General features: G+C 53.8%; 7 protein-coding genes across 7 annotated transcripts in view; 5 read left to right on the top strand and 2 right to left on the bottom strand.

Annotated features, from left to right (window-relative positions):
* The window catches only part of GUITHDRAFT_113958 (hypothetical protein), a gene marked incomplete at both ends in the record, with an annotated part of 3,946 nt that extends 1,657 nt beyond the window's left edge, over positions 1-2,289 (top strand). The window contains 12 exons of the mRNA XM_005826889.1: positions 269-334; positions 384-435; positions 486-580; positions 715-791; positions 848-884; positions 935-1,018; positions 1,173-1,286; positions 1,339-1,397; positions 1,598-1,703; positions 1,946-2,009; positions 2,128-2,179; positions 2,232-2,289. Coding sequence (XP_005826946.1) covers positions 269-334; positions 384-435; positions 486-580; positions 715-791; positions 848-884; positions 935-1,018; positions 1,173-1,286; positions 1,339-1,397; positions 1,598-1,703; positions 1,946-2,009; positions 2,128-2,179; positions 2,232-2,289 — 864 coding nt within the window. The remainder of the gene's footprint in view (positions 1-268; positions 335-383; positions 436-485; positions 581-714; positions 792-847; positions 885-934; positions 1,019-1,172; positions 1,287-1,338; positions 1,398-1,597; positions 1,704-1,945; positions 2,010-2,127; positions 2,180-2,231) is intronic.
* Positions 2,290-3,060: 771 nt separating this feature from the next.
* On the top strand, positions 3,061-4,673 carry GUITHDRAFT_113957 (hypothetical protein; the record flags this gene model as incomplete). Its single annotated transcript, XM_005826888.1, has 7 exons — positions 3,061-3,740; positions 3,792-3,891; positions 4,083-4,115; positions 4,179-4,241; positions 4,311-4,343; positions 4,407-4,427; positions 4,533-4,673. The coding sequence occupies 7 exons, from the start codon at positions 3,061-3,063 to the stop codon at positions 4,671-4,673; spliced, it is 1,071 nt and encodes a 356-aa protein (XP_005826945.1).
* Positions 4,674-5,053: 380 nt separating this feature from the next.
* GUITHDRAFT_113956 (hypothetical protein) lies at positions 5,054-6,675 on the top strand (the record flags this gene model as incomplete). Its single annotated transcript, XM_005826887.1, has 7 exons — positions 5,054-5,739; positions 5,791-5,890; positions 6,082-6,114; positions 6,178-6,240; positions 6,310-6,342; positions 6,409-6,429; positions 6,535-6,675. 7 exons carry the CDS (start codon positions 5,054-5,056, stop codon positions 6,673-6,675), a joined length of 1,077 nt encoding a protein of 358 aa, XP_005826944.1.
* A 1,603-nt stretch (positions 6,676-8,278) lies between these two features.
* On the top strand, positions 8,279-8,988 carry GUITHDRAFT_113955 (hypothetical protein; the record flags this gene model as incomplete). The annotated part of the gene is made up of 5 exons (XM_005826886.1): positions 8,279-8,314; positions 8,373-8,414; positions 8,461-8,604; positions 8,789-8,882; positions 8,927-8,988. The coding sequence occupies 5 exons, from the start codon at positions 8,279-8,281 to the stop codon at positions 8,986-8,988; spliced, it is 378 nt and encodes a 125-aa protein (XP_005826943.1).
* A 550-nt stretch (positions 8,989-9,538) lies between these two features.
* Positions 9,539-11,339, bottom strand: CHK1 (CHK1 DNA damage checkpoint kinase; the record flags this gene model as incomplete). The annotated part of the gene is made up of 5 exons (XM_005826885.1): positions 9,539-9,574; positions 9,961-9,975; positions 10,384-10,934; positions 10,987-11,098; positions 11,166-11,339. 5 exons carry the CDS (start codon positions 11,337-11,339, stop codon positions 9,539-9,541), a joined length of 888 nt encoding a protein of 295 aa, XP_005826942.1.
* Positions 11,340-14,582: 3,243 nt separating this feature from the next.
* GUITHDRAFT_113953 (hypothetical protein) lies at positions 14,583-17,870 on the top strand (the record flags this gene model as incomplete). The annotated part of the gene is made up of 2 exons (XM_005826884.1): positions 14,583-17,591; positions 17,784-17,870. The coding sequence occupies 2 exons, from the start codon at positions 14,583-14,585 to the stop codon at positions 17,868-17,870; spliced, it is 3,096 nt and encodes a 1,031-aa protein (XP_005826941.1).
* An 883-nt stretch (positions 17,871-18,753) lies between these two features.
* On the bottom strand, positions 18,754-20,555 carry GUITHDRAFT_113952 (hypothetical protein; the record flags this gene model as incomplete). The annotated part of the gene is made up of 3 exons (XM_005826883.1): positions 18,754-19,200; positions 19,301-20,498; positions 20,548-20,555. The coding sequence occupies 3 exons, from the start codon at positions 20,553-20,555 to the stop codon at positions 18,754-18,756; spliced, it is 1,653 nt and encodes a 550-aa protein (XP_005826940.1).
* Between the last annotated feature and the right edge of the window lie 598 nt (positions 20,556-21,153).

Below are 21,153 nucleotides of genomic sequence, written 5' to 3'. Positions count from 1 at the left end.
GCAAGACAAGATCATATATATTCGCCCTCTCACCTCTAACGGCAGTACATCATAATGAAAAAGAGCAATTTCTGCTAGCTCCTTTTTATTTTAGATTTTGGGACTGGATATTCGGTCATCGGGCGAGTCGGAGTATGTTTTTGTCAATGATCATTTTTTGGGGGGGGCGGGGAGGGAGGAGGGAGGCGGTAGAGTTGGAGGAGGAGATGGGAGGAAAATAACGAGGAGGAGAGGATTTTTCCCGGAATCATTGACGAATCGCCACCAGGTTTTATTCATCAACCATGTTGACATGAGGGGGAAGACTTCAGCAGATGCGATGAGAGCCGTCGAGGTGTGCAGATGTATCCTGAGAGATCCCCGGATCCTCACGGGTGATGCAGGACACCGGGGACCGGGAAGTCGAGCTAGTTGTCTCCGAGAAGGAGGAGAAAGGTGAGAGCAGGATGGGGATTTTCCTCCACTGATGGCAAGGTGAGGATCAGGCCCTGAGATGGTCAAGTCGTTCCGGTTGAGGAAGAAGAAAAGCTCGAAAAGTTCTCTGTCATATGAGTTGATAGCAGCCAGCAATCAGAAAAAGGTATGTAGGTAGGATGAGGAGGAGGAGGAGGAGGAGGAGGAGGAGGAGGAGGAGAAGAAGGTCAAGAGAAGTAGAGCGATTTGGGAGAGGCGGAGCAAGGGATGGCGGGAACAAGAGAATGATTGAGTGGGCAGGTTGGTTACATCCGTCTGAAAGAGTTCGACGGGAGGAGCGGAGGAGACATGGCGGATGCTTTGAAGCATCTTTCATCGTGAGTGCTGGAGCAGTCCTGGTCTCCCCTGCTCCTGTGACACGACATCTCCGCAGGAGTGACCTCCTCCTCCTTGACTTGAGAGGGAACCCCGTGATCTCCCTCCTAACCCCCTCCATGGTTGCTGGCTGATGTTTCCTCAGGGCGGGTTGCTTCAAGAGGCCATCGAGATCTCCGGTTACCTGCTTGAGAACGTGGAAGGAGAACCATCCAAGAAAGTGGCCTGGGTAGCCCTGCACAATGACCCCTCCCCCTTCCCCCTGCGCAGACCCTCCACTCCTTCCTGACTTCCTCCCTCCTTACGTTCTTCACGCTTTCACTCCTTCCTCCTCCGCTCGCTCTCCACTCCCATGACCTCCTCCTGACCTCGACCACTTTCAGGTGCAGACCAGGGCAGGAGACCTGGAAACCATCCTCGTTCCCAATGGCAAGACGATTGACGCAGAGACGCCTTTGATCGTCGTCGTCGACCGCAGGACGGCATCAGCGAGTGAGGTCTGGCTCGTGGTCCCGGAGCCGACTTCCTGCTGAAGGGAGGGGCGGACAGGTCCTTACCGGCTCCTTGCAAGACTACTGCCGTGCTTACGTCATTGGAAGCAACAAGAGGTCTTCTCCTCCTGCTGCCCCCCTCCTTTCCTCCCTTGTCCTCAATGTAAGAACCCTTATCCTCGTCCTCCCCATCCTCTTGATTCTCTTCGTCCTCGTTAGTCTGCTCCCTCGACCCCGTCTAACACCGCAAGGATGAAAGAAGGGAGCGAGGGAGCGGGCGAGGAGATGGATGGCTCGTTGTAATGGTGATCCCCTAGGAGCTTCGGAAAAGGGCTTATCCAAGGAGCTTTTCCGCTTTCCGATGGCTCCGGCCTCATGCTGACAATTGCCAAGTACTTCACGCCTGACTTCCATGACATCCAAGTGAGACCCCCGGGGGTGGGAAGAGAGCGAGCGAGCGAGCGAGCGAGAGGGGGAATGAAAGAGCGAAGGAGGAGGGGGAGCAGCAGCAGCAGCAGCAGCAGCAGCAGCAGCGGGAGCGGGAGCGGGAGCGGGAGCGGGAGCAGCAGGAGGAGGAGCAGGAGGAGCCTAGGAGCAGGAGCAGGAGCAGGAGCAGGAGCAGGAGCAGGAGCAGGAGGAACTGACATACGAGCTCGAATGTTCAGTCGCAGGGGATCCGTCCTGACGAAACAGCCAACCTGATGAGCCTCAGAGCTTCCTTGGCTAGCGGTGACCACCATCTCTCTTTCCCTTCCTTCCCGACTTCTATAAGCTTTCCCTCCCTGCCCTGCTCCCGCTTCATCCCCTCCTTGTTGGTCCAGGCTCCATGCTTCTGAGCCCGTTCTAGGAGGTCTCATCCCTGACTCTGACGCTCTTAAGGACAACATGGCGGAGTGCAGGTGACTGACTGTCTCAGAACTTGGTGCCATGACAACACCTGACTGGCTGCAGAGCCAGTAAGACGACCGCGAAGATGCAGCAGGGCCCAAGACGGGGAGGAGGATCCTGACGGCTCGTCTGCCTGGCGCCATTGGCGCATTCAGGAATGAATCTTTGATCGAAGCAATGCGTACAAGAGGCCGCGCGGCCTGGGGCAGGCCTGGGTATGACCGGGGAGGGTTGGCCCGAGTCGCAACCCTGGTGACCGACGTACATGTCCTACTCCTGCCGCAGTGCGAGAAGGTGAGAGGGAGACAGTGAGGGAAGGAGGAGGGAGGACGAGAGGGAGGGGAAGGGTAGAGGAAGCCTCGGCCCCGGAGATTCGGCGACGGGAAGGGGTGCATACCGTACACGCGAATATCCCTCCTCTTCCTCCTCTTCCCTGAGTCCCCCCCCCCTGCTATCCCGCCATGCGGCACGCCACTGGGCCATCAGTGCGCAATGATCGGACGACGAGCCGCATCCTCACCAAGACCAAGAGATCAGCCGCTGGGTGGGATGATACGCGGCGTCCATGCCTAGTTAGCCTCATCTTTCTACTATGCCTATGACTCATACATGCCGACAAATCACTCAGACTGGGAGAGTCGTTGAAAGAGGGCCGTGAGTCACCACAAGAGTGATGTTCGTACCAACAAATCCGCCTCAGCCAAAGAGCCTCGGACGAGCCTCGGAGGCAGCGAAAACCTGTTCTATGAATGTTCTGGTAGCTCTCCCGAGTCCCTTTCTCCTCCCACCACCACCCCCTCCAAGAGAGCACCTCTGGTAGGATTCCGAACGATCAGCAGGGGTAGGGTGGGATTTACTTCAGTTTCCCGCGCCTCGGAAAAAGTTTGTGGCAATGGGGTCAGGGGAGTCGCCGGCGGGCACCAGCTCCCCCAGCATGAGCAACTTGGAGCCTCACGAGCTGCCGCACTGGGAGGAGGTTCAGCTCAACCTCGTCTCTGCGCGGGACTACTTCGCTAATCAGCTTTACTCGCAACTCGCTCATGTCCCGGCGACCATGATGTGCAGGAGGTTCTTCTTGAGAGACTCCAACGACATAGCGGCCCTGCAACATGTGAACAGCACGGAGTACAGGACAAACCTGTGCAAGAGGTTCTCGATCCATTCTCTCAGTGGTATCGATCAAAAGCAGAAGCAATACAGCAAGGGCCACTACTTCGAATTAGACCTGTATGTCAAAGTACGAGATGGGCCGGTTCATCTGGACAGCATCTTCAATCGTGTCGTGGACTTGAATGACAGTGAGAGCATCGTCTGCCTCAGCAATGAAGATGGTCAGGCTACGACATCCGCCGCCGAATGCCTCAGCGACATACGTCTTGAGCGAGGGGAGTGTTTCCACTTCGAGATAACTGAAAGCCCGAGCTGTATACTTGAAAAGATGTATCAGCTGGATCGAGCATATGCCCTTCGGAATCGGATTCACAAGACCAACGTCGTGATCAAGGCAATGGGAGTGTTTGTCAACGGGAACAAAGAAATCTTCAAGAGAAACTCGGTAAATATATTGGCAAGGTAAGCTCAGTACATGCTGGGGCCACTGAGTAAGTGATTGCAATTGAGCAGATGGAGAGAACACAAAGAAGCGATGCTCATCGGGAAATCAGGAGTACCAATCTTTCTCATCTACACCCCATGCAGAAATCTCTTCAGCTCGATGGACCAGGTGATGAGCGCCGCTCGGAGTGCTGCCAGTGAACCAAAATGTTTGATCACACACGTTGACGAAGGGTGTCGGCCTTGCAGGTTCAGACGAGTCTTGCGCATCTAGAGGACAGATTTTGCGAGGTATTTTCGAACCTGATCGTCAGTGTTCAAGCTCCCTTCTCGCTGGTTGAACGGTGACAACGATCGCAGGTGCAGGAAAGCAACAATAGCAGGTTTGACAAGGTATACCAGTGTCAGCGTAGTAGGGATGTTTGTCGGATACGATCATGTGACAAAGGATCGCAGGTTGAGGCGAGCATCTCACAGGTTCAGACGAGTCTTGCGCATCTAGAGGACAGATTTTGCGAGGTATTTTCGAACCTGATCGTCAGTGTTCAAGCTCCCTTCTCGCTGGTTGAACGGTGACAACGATCGCAGGTGCAGGAAAGCAACAATAGCAGGTTTGACAAGGTATACCAGTGTCAGCGTAGTAGGGATGTTTGTCGGATACGATCATGTGACAAAGGATCGCAGGTTGAGGCGAGTATCGACAAGGTATTCGGCGGTGCATCCTGTACTTGAGAGTCTCGCTGGGTGTTTCCGAGGCGACTGACTGAGACCGATGAATGTGTTAGCTCATTCGTGACAAACTGATCGCAGGTAGTGGCGAGCATCTCACAGGTTCAGAAGAGTCTTTGGAGCTTTATGGCAATTAGCATGGCGGCTCTTTTTGTCTCGAGGATCCCAGGGTTCAAGTTGCCTGGGCAGCCGCTGGGAAGCGGGTCGCCAGGGGTGGGATGATACGCGGCGTCCGTGTCACTATGCCAGCCATCATCGATGATCATGCGGATATGGATTTTAGACTCTTCATCTTACCGTAGTTAGCCTCATCTTTTTACTATGCCTATGACTCATACATGCCGACAAATCACTCAGACTGGGAGAGTCAAAGAGGGCCGTGAGTCACCACAAGAGTGATGTTCGTACCAACAAATCCGCCTCAGCCAGAGGGACGAGGCAGCGAAAACCTGTTCTATGAATGTTCTGATAGCTCTCCCGAGTCCCTCCTCCTCCCACCACCACCCCCTCCAAGAGAGCACCTCTGGTAGGATTCCGAACGATCAGCAGGGGTAGGGTGGGATTTACTTCAGTTTCCCGCGCCTTGGAAAAAGTTTGTGGCAATGCCAGAGGGGTCAGGGGAGTCGCCGGCGGGCACCAGCTCCCCCAGCATGAGCAACTTGGAGCCTCACGAGCTGCCGCACTGGGAGGAGGTTCAGCTCAACCTCGTCTCTGCGCGGGACTACTTCGCTAATCAGCTTTACTCGCAACTCGCTCATGTCCCGGCGACCATGATGTGCAGGAGGTTCTTCTTGAGAGACTCCAACGACATAGCGGCCCTGCAACATGTGAACAGCACGGAGTACAGGACAAACCTGCGCAAGAGGTTCTCGATCCATTCTCTCAGTGGTATCGATCAAAAGCAGAAGCAATACAGCAAGGGCCACTACTTCGAATTAGACCTGTATGTCAAAGTACGAGATGGGCCGGTTCATCTGGACAGCATCTTCAATCGTGTCGTGGACTTGAATGACAGTGAGAGCATCGTCTGCCTCAGCAATGAAGATGGTCAGGCTACGACATCCGCCGCCGAATGCCTCAGCGACATACGTCTTGAGCGAGGGGAGTGTTTCCACTTCGAGATAACTGAAAGCCCGAGCTGTATACTTGAAAAGATGTATCAGCTGGATCGAGCATATGCCCTTCGGAATCGGATTCACAAGACCAACGTCGTGATCAAGGCAATGGGAGTGTTTGTCAACGGGAACAAAGAAATCTTCAAGAGAAACTCGGTAAATATATTGGCAAGGTAAGCTCAGTACATGCTGGGGCCACTGAGTAAGTGATTGCAATTGAGCAGATGGAGAGAACACAAAGAAGCGATACTCATCGGGAAATCAGGAGTACCAATCTTTCTCATCTACACCCCATGCAGAAATCTCTTCAGCTCGATGGACCAGGTGATGAGCGCCGCTCGGAGTGCTGCCAGTGAACCAAAATGTTTGATCACACACGTTGACGAAGGGTGTCGGCCTTGCAGGTTCAGACGAGTCTTGCGCATCTAGAGGACAGATTTTGCGAGGTATTTTCGAACCTGATCGTCAGTGTTCAAGCTCCCTTCTCGCTGGTTGAACGGTGACAACGATCGCAGGTGCAGGAAAGCAACAATAGCAGGTTTGACAAGGTATACCAGTGTCAGCGTAGTAGGGATGTTTGTCGGATACGATCATGTGACAAAGGATCGCAGGTTGAGGCGAGCATCTCACAGGTTCAGACGAGTCTTGTGCATCTAGAGGACAGATTTTGCGAGGTATTTTCGAACCTGATCGTCAGTGTTCAAGCTCCCTTCTCGCTGGTTGAACGGTGACAACGATCGCAGGTGCAGGAAAGCAACAATAGCAGGTTTGACAAGGTATACCAGTGTCAGCGTAGCCTGAGGGATGTTTGTCGGATACGATCATGTGACAAAGGATCGCAGGTTGAGGCGAGTATCGACAAGGTATTCGGCGGTGCATCCTGTACTTGAGAGTCTCGCTGGGTGTTTCCGAGGCGACTGACTGAGACCGATGAATGTGTTAGCTCATTCGTGACAAACTGATCGCAGGTAGTGGCGAGCATCTCACAGGTTCAGAAGAGTCTTTGGAGCTTTATGGCAATTAGCATGGCGGCTCTTTTTGTCTCGAGGATCCCAGGGTTCAAGTTGCCTGGGCAGCCGCTGGGAAGCGGGTCGCCAGGGGTGGGATGATACGCGGCGTCCGTGTCACTATGCCAGCCATCATCGATGATCATGCGGATATGGATTTTAGACTCTTCATCTTACCGTAGTTAGCCTCATCTTTTTACTATGCCTATGACTCATACATGCCGACAAATCACTCAGACTGGGAGAGTCAAAGAGGGCCGTGAGTCACCACAAGAGTGATGTTCGTACCAACATGAGGGGGAGAGGAGGATGAAACAGCTGCTGACCCTTCTTCTCCGCAGGCTTCTCGTCCTTCTTGTCCGTTGGCTTGTCAGTTGCTTCGATCTTGGGTTTCTTCGATGGGTTTTCTGCTTTTGATCCCTGTCGTCGCGTTGTGAGCAGGATGTGGAGGATTATGAAGCGAAGGAGGGGACGAGGAGTGGGGTCGGGTTACTAAGTGGCGCATACAAAGGAGAGGAAGAGTGAGAGGGCTCAGGGCTCAGAGACCAGACAACATTTCAGGACCAGAGCAGGATGGCGATCAGAGAGGTCAGGAGGGACGTACGTCGTCATCGTTGCTGGACTTCTTCTTTACGTTGACGAGGGACGTCAGAAGTTTCTTGCTCTTGTCCAGCTGCTGTCTTGCATTCTCAGCTTTCTTGGCGATCACGGATGGGACTCATCAGTCTTGTACTTTACACATACTTTCACTTGCCAATCCTAGAAATTGACTTCCTTCCTCTCCCATCATCACATCAAGTTTGTACCTCCTCCACGCTTCCTCTCCTCCCGTCGTCCATCCACCAACAACTACTCTAGTCGATGCCTCGTTCCCTCCTTCTTTTCTGCCCTGACCTTCTTGAAGAAACTTCCAGCTTCTCTCCTTTTCCAATCCTCCTCTTGATCATCTTCCCTTGTGCCTCCTGCCAGTCTTCCTCTTCCCCGACCCCCTTCTCCTGGGTTTCCCTCTCTCCTTCCTACCTCTCACTCACTTTCTTCCTCTCCCTCTCTCCCTCTCTCCTTCTCGCAGGAACTGTCCTGCTTCGCCATACTCGTCGTAGGACATGTTGGTCTAGTCTGATTTTGGTCGGCAGATGTGGGGAGGGTTGGCCCGAGTCGCAACCCGGGTGACCGACCATCATGTCCTACGACGAGTATGGCGAAGGAGGACAGTTCCTGCGAGAAGGTGGGGGAGAGAGGGAGAGGAAGAGAGTGAGTGGGAGGTAGGAAGGAGAGAGGGAAACCCAGGAGAAGGGGGTCGGGGAAGAGGAAGAGGAGGGGGAAAGGACGAGAGGGAGGGGAAGGGTAGAGGGAGACGACTTGGGGAGAGGGGTAAGTGGACTAGCAGGAGGCACAAGGGAAGATGATCAAGAGGAGGATTGGAGTAGAAGAGAAGCTGGAAGTTTCTTCAAGAAGATCAGGGCAGAAAAGAAGGAGGGAACGAGGCATCGACTAGAGTAGTTGTTGGTGGATGGACGACGGGCGGAGAGGAAGCGTAAGACAGGTAGACAATTTCTAGGATTGGCCAGTGAAAGTATGTGTAAAGTACAAGACTGATGGGTTGCATCCAACCAGGTGGAGCGACCGATCCTAGCGATCTCCTATGGCAGGTAAATGAGACCGTTACTGCTGGTTCCGTGTGGTGACTTCATGACAGCATCAGCAAATGCAGACGAAGCGAATGCTTGAGAAGTACGGCAAGGTCTGGCGAGCCATCGGCGCTCCCCTCGTTTCCTCGATGGTTGATGGTTCCGCTGCAGATGGAAGAGCAGGAACAGATCAACAATTTCAAGAAGCAACAAGTCAGGCTTGTCAAGCACAGTGACCAGCGCTCAAGTGTTGCTGCAGGAGAGCGTCGGAGAAGCGCCTTCGTCGCTGTTCCCATCCGTGATCGCCAAGAAAGCTGAGAATGCAAGACAGCAGCTGGACAAGAGCAAGAAACTTCTGACGTCCCTCGTCAACGTAAAGAAGAAGTCCAGCAACGATGACGACGTACGTCCCTCCTGACCTCTCTGATCGCCATCCTGCTCTGGTCCTGAAATGTTGTCTGGTCTCTGAGCCCTGAGCCCTCTCACTCTTCCTCTCCTTTGTATGCGCCACTTAGTAACCCGACCCCACTCCTCGTCCCCTCCTTCGCTTCATAATCCTCCACATCCTGCTCACAACGCGACGACAGGGATCAAAAGCAGAAAACCCATCGAAGAAACCCAAGATCGAAGCAACTGACAAGCCAACGGACAAGAAGGACGAGAAGCCTGCGGAGAAGAAGGGTCAGCAGCTGTTTCATCCTCCTCACCCCCTCATGCGTCTGCAGATGAAGGGAACAACTCTCTCAGCGCTCTTGCTGCTTACTCGGATGACGAGAGCGACGCATGACGGGCACAGCATGATCTCGCGACAGAGGCTCAATGAGATGTTCTCAAGCGCAGAGGGGGACGAGCACAACCAGGAAGAGGGGAGTAGGGTTCGGCATGCTTGGCAAGGATGCTGGGGAAGCACGTCAGGGGACAAGAGGGAGGAGTGACGAGTTGGATGGGTTTTGAGTCCCGACAATTTTACTGTAAGTATTCGATTATATCCTACGAGAGATAGAGGGGATGGAGGGAGCAGAAGAGAGGAGGAGCGGCTGACGGTTCTAGTGTACACGAGCTCTCATCCCTTCACAAGCCCTTCCGGACTTGTTCCAGCTCCTTCTCAACTCCCTCGTTCCATCGCCCCTCATTCAAGGTGTAGGATGCTAGTCAGGTCTCGCACCGTTGCCAGGAATTGCATCGCGCTACCGTCCTGCCATCGTCCGATCACTCAACAGCTGTGACAGGAGCTACCAAGAGTTCACCGTGTTCCGCAGGTCCAGCACGTACCCAAATCCATCCCTCCTGCGATAGAGCAGGATGCTCATCTTCACGGATACCTGACCGCATCTCAGTCAGCACTGAGCCGTCCATGGGCTCAGATGTCCAACCTTGGAGCTCCGCCCGTCGCCTCCTCGTCCTCCTCGTTGCCCAAACCAACACTTGACGTGATACGGACTCTGGAATTTCCAGACCTGTATAGATGCAACGATCACATGACGCGTCGCAGGGAGGATGAGAGAAAAGAAAATGACTGTGTGGCAAGAGGAGAAGAAAAGGAGGCAGGGCAGGATCTGCTCACCGAACCAAGAGACTGCAAGGCGATAAGAATCCTGTGCATGATCTCGTCGGGCTGTACAAGAAGATCAGGAGAACAACCCAGGGAGAGGGGCAAAAACCTTTAATCTTGACGTCAGCCCTAATCCCCATTCACCCTGGACCGTGGAAACGTCAACAAGTCTTCCTCCTCGATCACAACCTCCAATCGCGATCTCACCTGGCCATAATACTCCTTGCTCCGAAGCGGAGACCGATGGTGAAGAGCTTCCCCTGCTCCTCCGTCTTGTCCTCCGTGCCCTAGTGCAATCTTCGGATTCGCCACCTCTTTGAGCGAAGAAAAGCTGATAGGCGACTGAGCAGACCAAAACTCGGGGTATTCGGCAGGCTGGGACGTTGTTACGTGTTTGATGTGGAGCGATGACGATTCAACAGACTTGCGTGCATCAAGGATGAGGTTGTAAGCGACTGTCATCTGATTGCTCGAGACGCATTTCAAAGATTCGAGGGCATCCTGCTTCCCGATTTCCAGCCGGCGGCACATCTCCGTGATGATAACTTCGTTCACATCGTCATCGGGCAGACAGGGATAAGTTCTAGGCTTTCCTTTTCCAGTGGGTTCAGTGAGAATGTGGTTTTGAACCTCTGCCGGCGCTGAGAGATAAGTTGGGAGGTTCGTCAAAAACCACGAGTGCTGCCTAAGTTGGCTGACATTTATCCTCATGAGTGGATCCACAACAAGCATGCGAGGGATAAGATCTCTGCATCCTTCACTGAGATACCCTGGCATAGAATACACGCCTCCCTTGATCTTCTTGAACAGGTTTGCAATGTTTTCATCATCGAATGGAAGATTGCCGCAAAGCAGCGCATAAAGAATGACCCCGCAGCTCCACATGTCTACTTCTGAACCCGCGTACAGCTGTCCGGAAATGACCTCAGGGGCAGCATAGTTGGGAGAGCCGCAGCTTGTTTTAAGAAATGCGCCATCCTTCATCATGTTAGAGAGACCGAAATCTGCAATCTTGACATTCAGCGCTGCGTCAAGCAAAAGATTCTCTGGCTTCAGATCTCGATGAACGACCATATACTTGTGACAGTACTCCACCCCCGCAATGATTTGTTGGAAAAATCTCCTTGCCTCTTCCTCTGATAACCTTCCTTTCGCCACAATATAGTCGAAAAGTTCACCGCCTGACAAAGCCAAGTTACAATTCTACAGAATTTACAACATCATTCACGACACCTGAAACATATTCCATAATCACGTAAATGTCTGTTGGAGTGTCGATGACTTCGTATAGTCGGATAATATGAGGATGAGAAAAAAGCTTTAATACGTTGATTTCTCGCCATACCTGAGAGTAACGAGAATTACCAAAACCGAAAAAAATGCATGAGAAAGAGTTCAAGAGCCAAATCTACCTTGTCATTCATGTCAAGTGCTTGAACCTTCTTCTTGTTCAAGACTTTTATCGCAACTTTAATTCCTGTCTCCTTGTGTACGGCCAATTTAACTTTGCCGAATGATCCGATTCCAAGAGTTTTGCCGAGCACGTAGTGATCTATACTTCGTTTTCCACCATGTCTGTCGTCCATCGTGTTTGCAGGCAGCCGGCAAAAATCTGCACGGCTTTGCCTTCAAAACGATGTTCAATTCAGACAAGACAGAGATGTAGATAGAAAATCCAGTTCCCCTTTCACGTTGTTGCTGAATACCCTGCAGAACAAAAAGCATTAGGAATTCATCGACAAAAAAATTGGTTAAATATATGTCTTCTGCATTTCGATGATGAAAGTTCAGATTTGATGGCAATCACGATTCGATCGTGATTTCGATGAAGAGTTTCCTCATGGTAAATGAACCTTACCTTCCACTGAACTCCGCTCGTTCTACTCATTTGATACCTCAGTTTTTATCGCTACGACTGTTTTGAAACTCGTTCGAGTTTGTTCACAAACTAATTCACAAACTAGTTGACTATCGCTTCCAAGTAATTATACCATCCTGAAACATCATGATAAACTCTTCGACCTGATCAATCTCAATACCAGGATGCTGCAATTAATCACCAAGGGGCTGCAATATCAACAGAACGCAACATGCTGCCGTTGTGGTCACTCTGCACGACGATACACCTCTAGTTTTCCTCTTAACACATTTACATCAGTTATCCCAGCTTGGGATCTTTCGTGCATTCGCTGACCTCCAGTCACCTTCTCGATTCCGTATCCAGTCCGGTCACACTGTAATTCCTTCCAAAGTCTGGGCTATTCATCATCCTCCCTAACTTCATGTCCAACATGTCTAAGGACAGATAAATCTTCTCTGCATTGTCCTCATCCGTCCATGGGCTTCTTGTCAACACGCTCTTCCCTGCTATTCCTACGGCGCGCCTGCAGCAGTGATGCTTCAAGGTGGTCCTATCAGACTCTGCACAACTATCCCTCTACCTCTCCTTCACCCGATCCTGCCCATCATTTCTTCCACTTCCACAAGCATGTTATTCTTCTCCTCCTCTTCCTACCACCATTGCCATATCCCACAGCCTCGCTTCTCCTGCATTTTTTTTCGCTGCCGCTGGCCGCCTCCTCCTCTACCCCCGAACACCCCACCCTACAATACTCTACCCCTACCCTACAATTTATCTTGTACTACTCGTATCTCCCATTCCACTCTCCCTGTCTTGATGAGCACCGGTATGAATTGACCACCCACCCATGTCGTTGAATACCGTCTACTTGCGGAAGGGTGGGTATGAAATATTACCCTTCCATTTGACTACAATTGACCCACCCCATAGTACGAAAGAGTGCGATCACAATGCGTGATTTCAGGCCCCACCACCTGTTGCAATTTGACCACCCCTGTTTTTTCACCACCCACCTACAACACTTGTTTCTTCCTGACCCCCACCTACAATTTATCACCCCCACCCCAATTGTCATGGATACGAGGCACCCCAGTGTTTCGATGTGAGTACCCTACCTTCATACTGTCGAATAATAGATTGCAAGCCAGGGGTGATTTACAAGGATATTGTACCCCCACCCCCTGTGGACATGGGGATTCTGTACCCCTCGGTTTCCTCCTGAACACCCCACCACCTAGCAAGAATGCCTGCTATCCACTACCCACAATTGCATCTGTTTTAGACCCGTACTCACTCACCCACCCCATTTCTCCACCTTGTCAAATGGATTTCCACCCGCTCGTCCATAGCAAGAATGACCTTCTCATGACCGGTGCTTTTGTACCCTACCCATCTTTCATACTACCCTACCATACCTTTATTATTGATGCTGCCCTATAGAACATGTTGAGAACCCCACACCTCCAAAGCTCATTGAGCGAACACGGCCACCTACCCTACCCCCAGTCAACACAGTATTCATACCCCAGCAGTTTCATCCTCTTGTACCACCCCCACCCCTCTAATTCGAATCACAACACACCCACCCCATTTCGGCCCGGAGATCAGCATGTACACCCCTTCTGCAACAACCCTGTACCCATGTAGTTACCTTGCCACCCTACCCTCAATAGCTTTTCAGCGAAACCACCCGTCCTTTGGACCCCGAGTGCTGCCATGACTCTGATGACGACCGGTGACGACTGGCATTCCGGTGCCCACCCTCATGATGATCCTAACAATCCGGAGTCTCGGAGGCTCTGGGCCGCCCGCCGCCTGGGCCCGCCGGGACTCGCCGGCCGGGCCCCTCCCGGCCCGGGTTCAACGGTTGAACGGGAAGTTCGGACTTGACTCTGTGACGCGGGCGGCGGCCGGGTGCGGCTCACGGCGCCCGACCCGCCGGGCCGGGCACTGAGTCTCCGAGCGGCTCGGCGCGCAGTCACGCAGATATCGGACCGTGGCATCGACCTTAGTTGCAACAAGACAATTTTTGCTCAAAACCGAGTTTAATGCACACAAAACTTGACTCGTGACTCAGTCACTGTAGACTGTATGCTAGGATGTGAAACCCGGAGCATCCAGACATGAGAGGACCTTAGCAAGACGGCTAGGAAAGCCCCCTCCGAGGCTTCGTCGGGCCCACACGCCGGCTACTACATGGGCCGGGCCGCCTTGACCGTCGGACACGTCAGTCGTCTTGGTTTACACTGTCACGTGACGGACCGCCGGGCGCGCGGCGGCGCGACTGAGTCTCACTGTCACTGTGACGGCCCGGGCTGCGCGGCCCGGGGCCTGGCCGGGCGCGTGACCGTGGCACCTGCCTTCGGATGATTCAAAGCCAAGTTAAGTTACTACCTTTGAACTTTACTCGAAATTAAGTCGCGACGGCGTGACGAAAAACAGACTCGAGTTGAACGGAACTGTCGGGGCAAGTTTACTCACTGAAAGTTAAGTCAAAAATTAGTACGAGGACAATCAACAGGTCACTGGGCCTCCAGGAGTGGAAACGGGGCCGGGCATCAGTCCACCACCCCCCCTTTTCCCTTTTGACACGTTTTGTTCCGACTTCAGTTTACGACAGCTGGAGCCGCCCTGACAGTGCGAGGCGATGCGGAAGATCATCGGATGCTTGTCTCCCAGCAAGACGCTGAGCTCCCGTCCCTTACAGAAGCCCTCGAGTTAAGCTTCAGTAAGTTCAGGTGGTCCTGATCCCAGCGACTGCAACCCTCCTCTAGTCTTACAGAGTCCTTCAACGCTATCACTCGACAGCTTCTTCCTTGTCTACTTTGTTCGAGCGACCCTTCCCTCCCCGAGCTTTCCTTTGGATACAAAGCAAGTGCTGCACTCATTGCGAAATTATTTCTCAACACATTGAAGACTGGCGTCAGCGTAACACTTGAGAGTATACATCCCACCCAAGGTCACCGCGATGGATAGAGTTCACGAAGACGTGAGCGGGTTTGGGGTCGAGCAAGGTAACATCCCAGCTCTGTGCTTGCCTCTTTCCCAAAGGGTTCAGCATCCTAACATCCAGACTACTTCATCCAGCGTGCAGACAACAAGCTTGACCCCTCCTTCCCCCACGATACAGACGGGGAAGCCACGACCCTTGCGCAGTCTGCGAGCAGAGCTTTTTCACTTCTTCCTGTCCTACAGGGTGTCGACAGAGGAGGAGCTAGTGGAAGGACTGTACGACGAGATCACCCGAGTCTCCAATGACAAGAAGCCCCTGCCCTTCGGAGCAAAAGGGACCTGGCCAAGGTGCGTCAAGAAGCCGACGGCGCAGGCAGAGAGTGGGGTCAAGGGCTTTCTTGACAAGCGCTGCCTGGAGAACGGCAAGGACTGGGAGGCAGGGCTGGTGCTCGGGTTGGCGCACTCGCTGCTCTTCGTCCCTGTACTGTCCTTCTACGTGGAAACTGACGAGACGACGGGAGCCAAGAGGTTCAAGGGGTCCCTCGGAGAGCTGTTGTCGCTTGCTGAAGAAGATCGAATCGACAACGTCCTGCTGGAGTACATCATCGCCATCGAGTGGTGCCGCAAGGAGGGCACACACTTGCAATCCATCTTCCCTATCCTCCTTGGCCCCAGAGGAGACGATGGCACGTTCTCCGAATTCTCGTGGTCGGGCATCCGTATGCTGCCGGAGAGGCCTTCGGTGCTGACGAACGAGAGAGCTGCTGCGATCCTGTCGATGCTCGACGTCGACGAGAAGCAGATCCAGAGCATGAAGCAGAGGACAATCAAGCAGACTGTGGAGATGATTCTCAAGCACCAGGCTTGCAAACCGTCCGAGATGAAGCCGGACGAGCAGTTCCTTGATTACTGCGCTGGGAAGATACTCGACGTTGTCATCCGCGACCTCGAAAGACTTCTGCTCGATCCCAACGAGTTTGCCTTCAAGACTCCGGGAGGACTCGAGGTGCTGCAGTGGCTGGAGGAGTGCGGCCTCCTAGGACTTTCTCACATGCTTGTCAAGCACCATGTCGACTCGCTGTATAAGGCAGCCAACCTGACAGACAACGACGTTCATGAGATGTTCGCATCAGAACGTGAAGGCCAAGATTTGTTCTCATGCCGAAAAGGTCAAGAAGTCGCACTCCGAATGGCCATCGCAGAGCTGAAGGGACAGAAGAGATCGAACCGATATTCTCAGAGGTTGCTCGATTTCAAAGACTCGACGACAGCCATCGGAACTGCAGTCTGGACTACCAACGCCATTGAGATTGTAATCTCAAAGTGGCAGGGGCAAGTGATGTGTGCTGTGCTTGCCGTCGTCTGCCTTGTGCCCCTGACTGAGTTGAAGATGGACTCCCTGACCACCTGGCAGTCCAAGGACTTTGGGGTGATCCTGTGGTTCAAGGTCATTTACTACCTGCCGTTATGGGCATCCACCTCGATCACGCTGTTCAAGACCGTCTTTGAAGCAAGATACGTCCGACCGCACAAGGCGTGTGCGACGCTCAAGAAGCAAATCTTCCGTATCAACTTCATGTTCCTCATTGGAGTAGCCGCAGAAATCGCCCAGATCCTGGCGGGAAAGCACCAGCCTGGCTGGACAGTAGCCGACACCCTGTCAGTGAATGGGACAGCGTTCGAGCTGTTGATGTTCATACCAGCCTCCACGTTCGTGTACTTGGTCTTCGAGTACCGGGAGGAGTTTTGGATTCCTTCCTGGTTACTTGTAGCATTCGTGCTGTCTGTAACTTATTCCTACCTGTGGAGGGAGTATCCCTTGTACTTCCTGATGACTCTATTCACGTCCATCTTCACGTTTGGTCTCTTCGTGTACTTTGCTGTCATCCGCGTCACCACCATCCGGGTGGCCCGGAAGAAGCTGGGGTTGAACGTTCAGCAGTACCGCAAAGTTTGGGAAAACTGCCTGCAGGCGACTTCCCTCTCGGGAGGTGCCGACCACAGCAGCGAGCGCGACGAGGAGAAGAGCGTTAGCGACAGGAGAAGCACCTTCAGGATGCTGCACAGCAGCTCACGACTTCATCCTATCGCGATCGTCGATCAGCAAGTCACTCGGGGGCCACTGCAGCAGCTGTGGGAGGTCACGTCCAAGGTGGAGGAGGAGCTCGTCCGGCAGTTTCACCACTGCCGATCTCGCGTGCACCCATGGAAGCGTTTCTGGCAGCTCAGGAACAAGGGCTTCGGGCGCTTCAAGGCGGCCGAGGGCTCACAGTCGAGCGGAAAGATCCGACAAGTCTCCTCCAACTTGGACCAGCTGTACGAGCAGGCGAGCACCATCAACTCCGCCGTTCACGACCTCCTCTCTGACCTCCTCGCTCCCCTCCAAGTCCGGCATGGCAGCTCGCAGCTGACCGTCGGCAAGTACCCGATGCTCATCTATGGTCCCGTGAAGCAACCCCAACGAGCCATCGAGAAGTGCGTGCGCTCGTACCGGCGCGACGTGGGTTGCCTGACAGATCTTGTCCGCTGCACCATCGTCGCCGAGACTGTCGAGCAGCTGCTGCAGGTGCTCAACTTGATCCGGGAGCGATCGCTAGTCGGCATCGAACCTGCGAACCCTGCGGACGAGACGATCATGTCGGTTATGGGAGAAGAACGAACCAGCTCTTGGGACAGCGAGCCCCTGAGTACCACCCGGGGATCTTTCCATCGCCGAGTCGTGTCGCATGTTCAGAGTTATGTCAACGGCTTCTTGACCAACAGAGACAGGTGGGCAGGCGATGAGGAGCGGCAGAAGCTGGTCAGGACTGAGAGCTCGACGACCAAGAAAGAAAAGTTCTTCCGCATTACTCACGTCAAGAATCGCTTTCACTCCAGCAGCAAGGTCTTCAACCCCATGACTGGCTACCGCGACCTCTCCCTGCACCTCGAGGTCGGCTGGACGTTCAACAGGAACAGCGTCGTCTTTCTCCCTGTGGAGGAATGGGAGCAGGGCACGGTTGAGCGCTACATCATTGAGGTTCAGGTAGCAGAGAGAAACAAAACTTTGCTGCTGCTGCTGCTGCTGCTGCTGCTGCTGCTGCTGCTGCTGCTGCACCACCACCACCTCATCCTCTCCTCTTCATCATCATCATCATGCTGCTGCTGCTTCTGCTGCGCTGCCTGCTTGCCTGCCTGCGCCTTCAGCTGCGATTGACTTGAGATCTTGCGACTTCAGATCCACCTGCGGGGTTTCTACGACATCATGACCAAGGCAGGCTTCCACGAGTTCTACTGCGAGTGGCGCGACATGATGTCCCGCTGATCAGATTGTAATCGTGACCTTGTAGACGTCAGTTTATCCCAGCGTTCTGAGTGGCCTGCCCTGCTCTGCTCTGCTCTGCTCTGCTCTGCTCTGCTCTGCTCTGCCCTGCTCTGCTCTGCCCTGCCCTGCTCTGCTCTGCTCTGCTCTGCTCTGCTCTGCTCTGCTCTCCCGTTTCCGTTCCGTTGCCCTGCATCGCTTGCCTATGATTTCAAAAGATCACCTGCGATCTCAACTCAAACCCCCAGCCAGTCATCGTCAACCGTTCCGAACTAATGTATGAAAAGTGTTTTTGAATAAATCTTGTGTGCAGGCTCCTGCGATGCTGCCATAAGTGTCTTGCTCCTTCTGACCATACTCGTCTTGCTCGTCTTACTCACTCTCGCGCGATCCGTCTGCTACCGAGTGGAGGATGAGGGAGGGAGCAAAAGTTCGAAAACACGCTCGTGCTACCGAGGGGCCTTGTGGACTCAAGGGCACTCCCTCTGAATCTCGGAAAGTTTGCTAGTCATCTATCTCTTCACCTTGACCTGAGGCCTGACTGACTGAGGAAGGGGGCAGACGGGAACGGAGCACGGAGTAGGAAGAAGAGTGGAGACCATCCCTGATAGGAAGGAAGGGCAACCATGGACTCTAACAACTCCTCGCTGCTTCCTCCGACTGCGTTCATCGCGGAGAACAAGTGAGAGATCGTTCAAGTGATCCGTTGGTCTTCAGGACACCAGTCTCCACAACTTCTTCCATGCCATGAGTATCTGACTTGTACGCTCCTGGTAGGCTGACAGCCCGGCGCCCTTGCTAGCTGGCGGACGGGAGAGTCGGTGAGGGGAGAGAGGGGCAGGAGATCGAGGGTTTATCAAGACGTTCAACTTCAAACTCCCTCTCCTCACAGCTGCGCGCCTGCCGCTCTCGGCTTCAGCATCTGCAGGAAGACATCCTTGCTCGACTTTTCGCTCCTCTGCGACCTCTGATTCTCCTCTGCGATCTGAGACCAGTGCATCGAGCCGCTGCGTGGCGTGTTGACTTCCAGCCCGTCCAGCGAGGGAGGAGGCTGGTAGCTGGAGCCTCGAGCCGAGTTTTGCGCACTCCTGGGGGTGACGACTTTGGATGCAAGCGCAGCGAGCATGTCAGCGCGAGAGGGAGTCTGACTCCTCCTGGTCTCGGACTCAGCGAGGGGGGAGGACTGCCTCGGAGTGATCAGGCGAGCGGTCCCCGGCCTCGAGTCGTTCCCTCCGCCTACTGCGGCCCAGTACAGCGCGTGCATCTGGTCGGAGAGCATGGGAACGGCCCTGGGGCTCATAGTGCGGTTCCTTCGGACGTTGCTGGAGGACATCTGAAGCAAGTGAAGTCGTCAGGAGCTAGACCAAGAAAGCACGTGGAGACGAGGACACGGGCATCTGAGCACACACAGCACACAGCACAACATCTCTTACCGGATGCGATGGAGGAAAGTCGCTCTGCCTGTTGTTGCCTCGCTCGGGCGGGAGGGAGCTTCTAAACTCGACCGTCCTCGGGGAGCTCTTGGCTCTGTCCGGCGGGTCTGCGTCCTTCATCTTTGATAACTGTGCTCGGATGATCCGCAGGTTCAGCTCGAGGGTCTTAGGGACCATCTCGCTTGACCCATCTCCTTGCGCATCCTTCTTGCTGTTGAGGGCTGACGGCTCGTCGAACTCCTCGTCATAGTCTGTCTGCACGCCCTCATTGAGTGTGGTCGTGTGCTGGCCTTGCCTCTCGATTTCTTTCTTGAGGTGCTGGATGGACTGCGTTGTAGTGAGAGCGATGTTGCCGCCTCTCGCATTCGGTGCCGGGAAAGCCCTCTTGGGAAGCTCCTGCCCCGCCCGCTCCAGTCCGGGTCCTGACGGTGGTGATCGTTCGACCTGATGGGTTGATCGTTCGACCTGATGACCTGGGCGCCTCGAGCTCATCTTTGAAAGGACGAAGACATCGGAGTCTGCATCCTCCCCGTCCTCCTCCTCCAGCCGCTCCAGCATGGCATCGCGGAGGGGATGCTCGTCACCGGAGGCCGTGCTCGCGGTACGAGTGGACCTGAAATCTGACTCTCCAGTCGGAGAGTAGAGGCTGCGCAGACCCTGGTCGGGCTCCTCCTGCTGAAGCCTCGACTTGTCTGGCAGCAGAGACTTCTTCCTGGCTAGCGTTGGCAGGGCGAACATCTCGTCCTCAGACTCCTCGTCGGAATGCTCCAGAGTCTTGGGTAGGAGGGCGTGACTGAAGCTGCTTTCGGACCCTTGGGAAAGGTCAATAGCCATGGGCTGTCTGGGCGGGATCCTTGGGAAGATGTTGTGCTGCAGCACGTTGCCATTCGGGGGATTCCTGAAGCTGTCGTTGAATTCAGACCCCGAGTCCGTGTCGGGAAAGTCGCGGAGTCGATCATGGGTCTTGGCAAGAGCAGAGTCGTGTGGGAAGTCCTTCAGTGGGTCGAAGTTGTCTGTGTGCGCGGAGTCAACCACTGAGATGTCCTCACTGTCCACGGGTTTGGAGGGCAAGTTGTCTTGACGCTTTCCGAAGCAAGCTCGGGAACAGAAAATCTTCCTCAGGTCTATCAAGCCGAAGAATTGGACGAGATAGATGACGACGACCATGCTCAACAAAACAAACCCGATCTGCACATACCTGCACGACCAGTCACATGTGCTAGAGAAGAACAAAGTCTTGATATCACCATTGCATTTTTTTCCTAAGGATATCAATTCCTGCTCAACCTGATAGAAACTTTTTTGTCTCAAGAGCTGTCAACGTAAGCACGGTCAATTCTTCACAATCTCATCAAGACAGGGAAGAAGGATGCTGCTTGCTAATATTTCGATCTCTGACTCGATTCGGCAAGTGCTGGTGACTTTGAAAAGCTTCAAGATCCACTCAGCTTGCCTTGACGAACTGCTGTCAAGATATCTCCTTGACGGTTGACAGGCTCCTCTCAGAGCTTGTACAGGGCTTCTTTCAGGATGTCTCCTTGACCATCCCCACCATGCGCCGGTGTATCGCTGTCTCAGCCTACCCTTGCATGGACGTTCGCTGAAGTCTCAAGTCAAGCTCCTCCCGGCATGATGGATGGGGGAATGAAAGAGCGAACTAAAAAGGATTACGGGTGGGGTACTGAAAGCCTCCAGAGTTGAGGGTGGGGGTAGTGGCGATGGTAGCGATGGTAGCGATGGTTCCGATATGAGCCTACTGAAACAAGGGTCCTGGTCAGTGATTAGAGTAGGTAGGGTACCTCCAATATATATATAAAATGTGACAAGTGACACTGGGTAGGGGTAGTCGAGAT

Source organism: Guillardia theta, assembly GCF_000315625.1.
Source record: "Guillardia theta CCMP2712 unplaced genomic scaffold GUITHscaffold_71, whole genome shotgun sequence".
NCBI classification, from domain to species: Eukaryota; class Cryptophyceae; order Pyrenomonadales; family Geminigeraceae; genus Guillardia; species Guillardia theta.
Note: the sequence above shows the minus strand (reverse complement) of the source record. Positions and strands in the feature narration are given on the sequence as shown.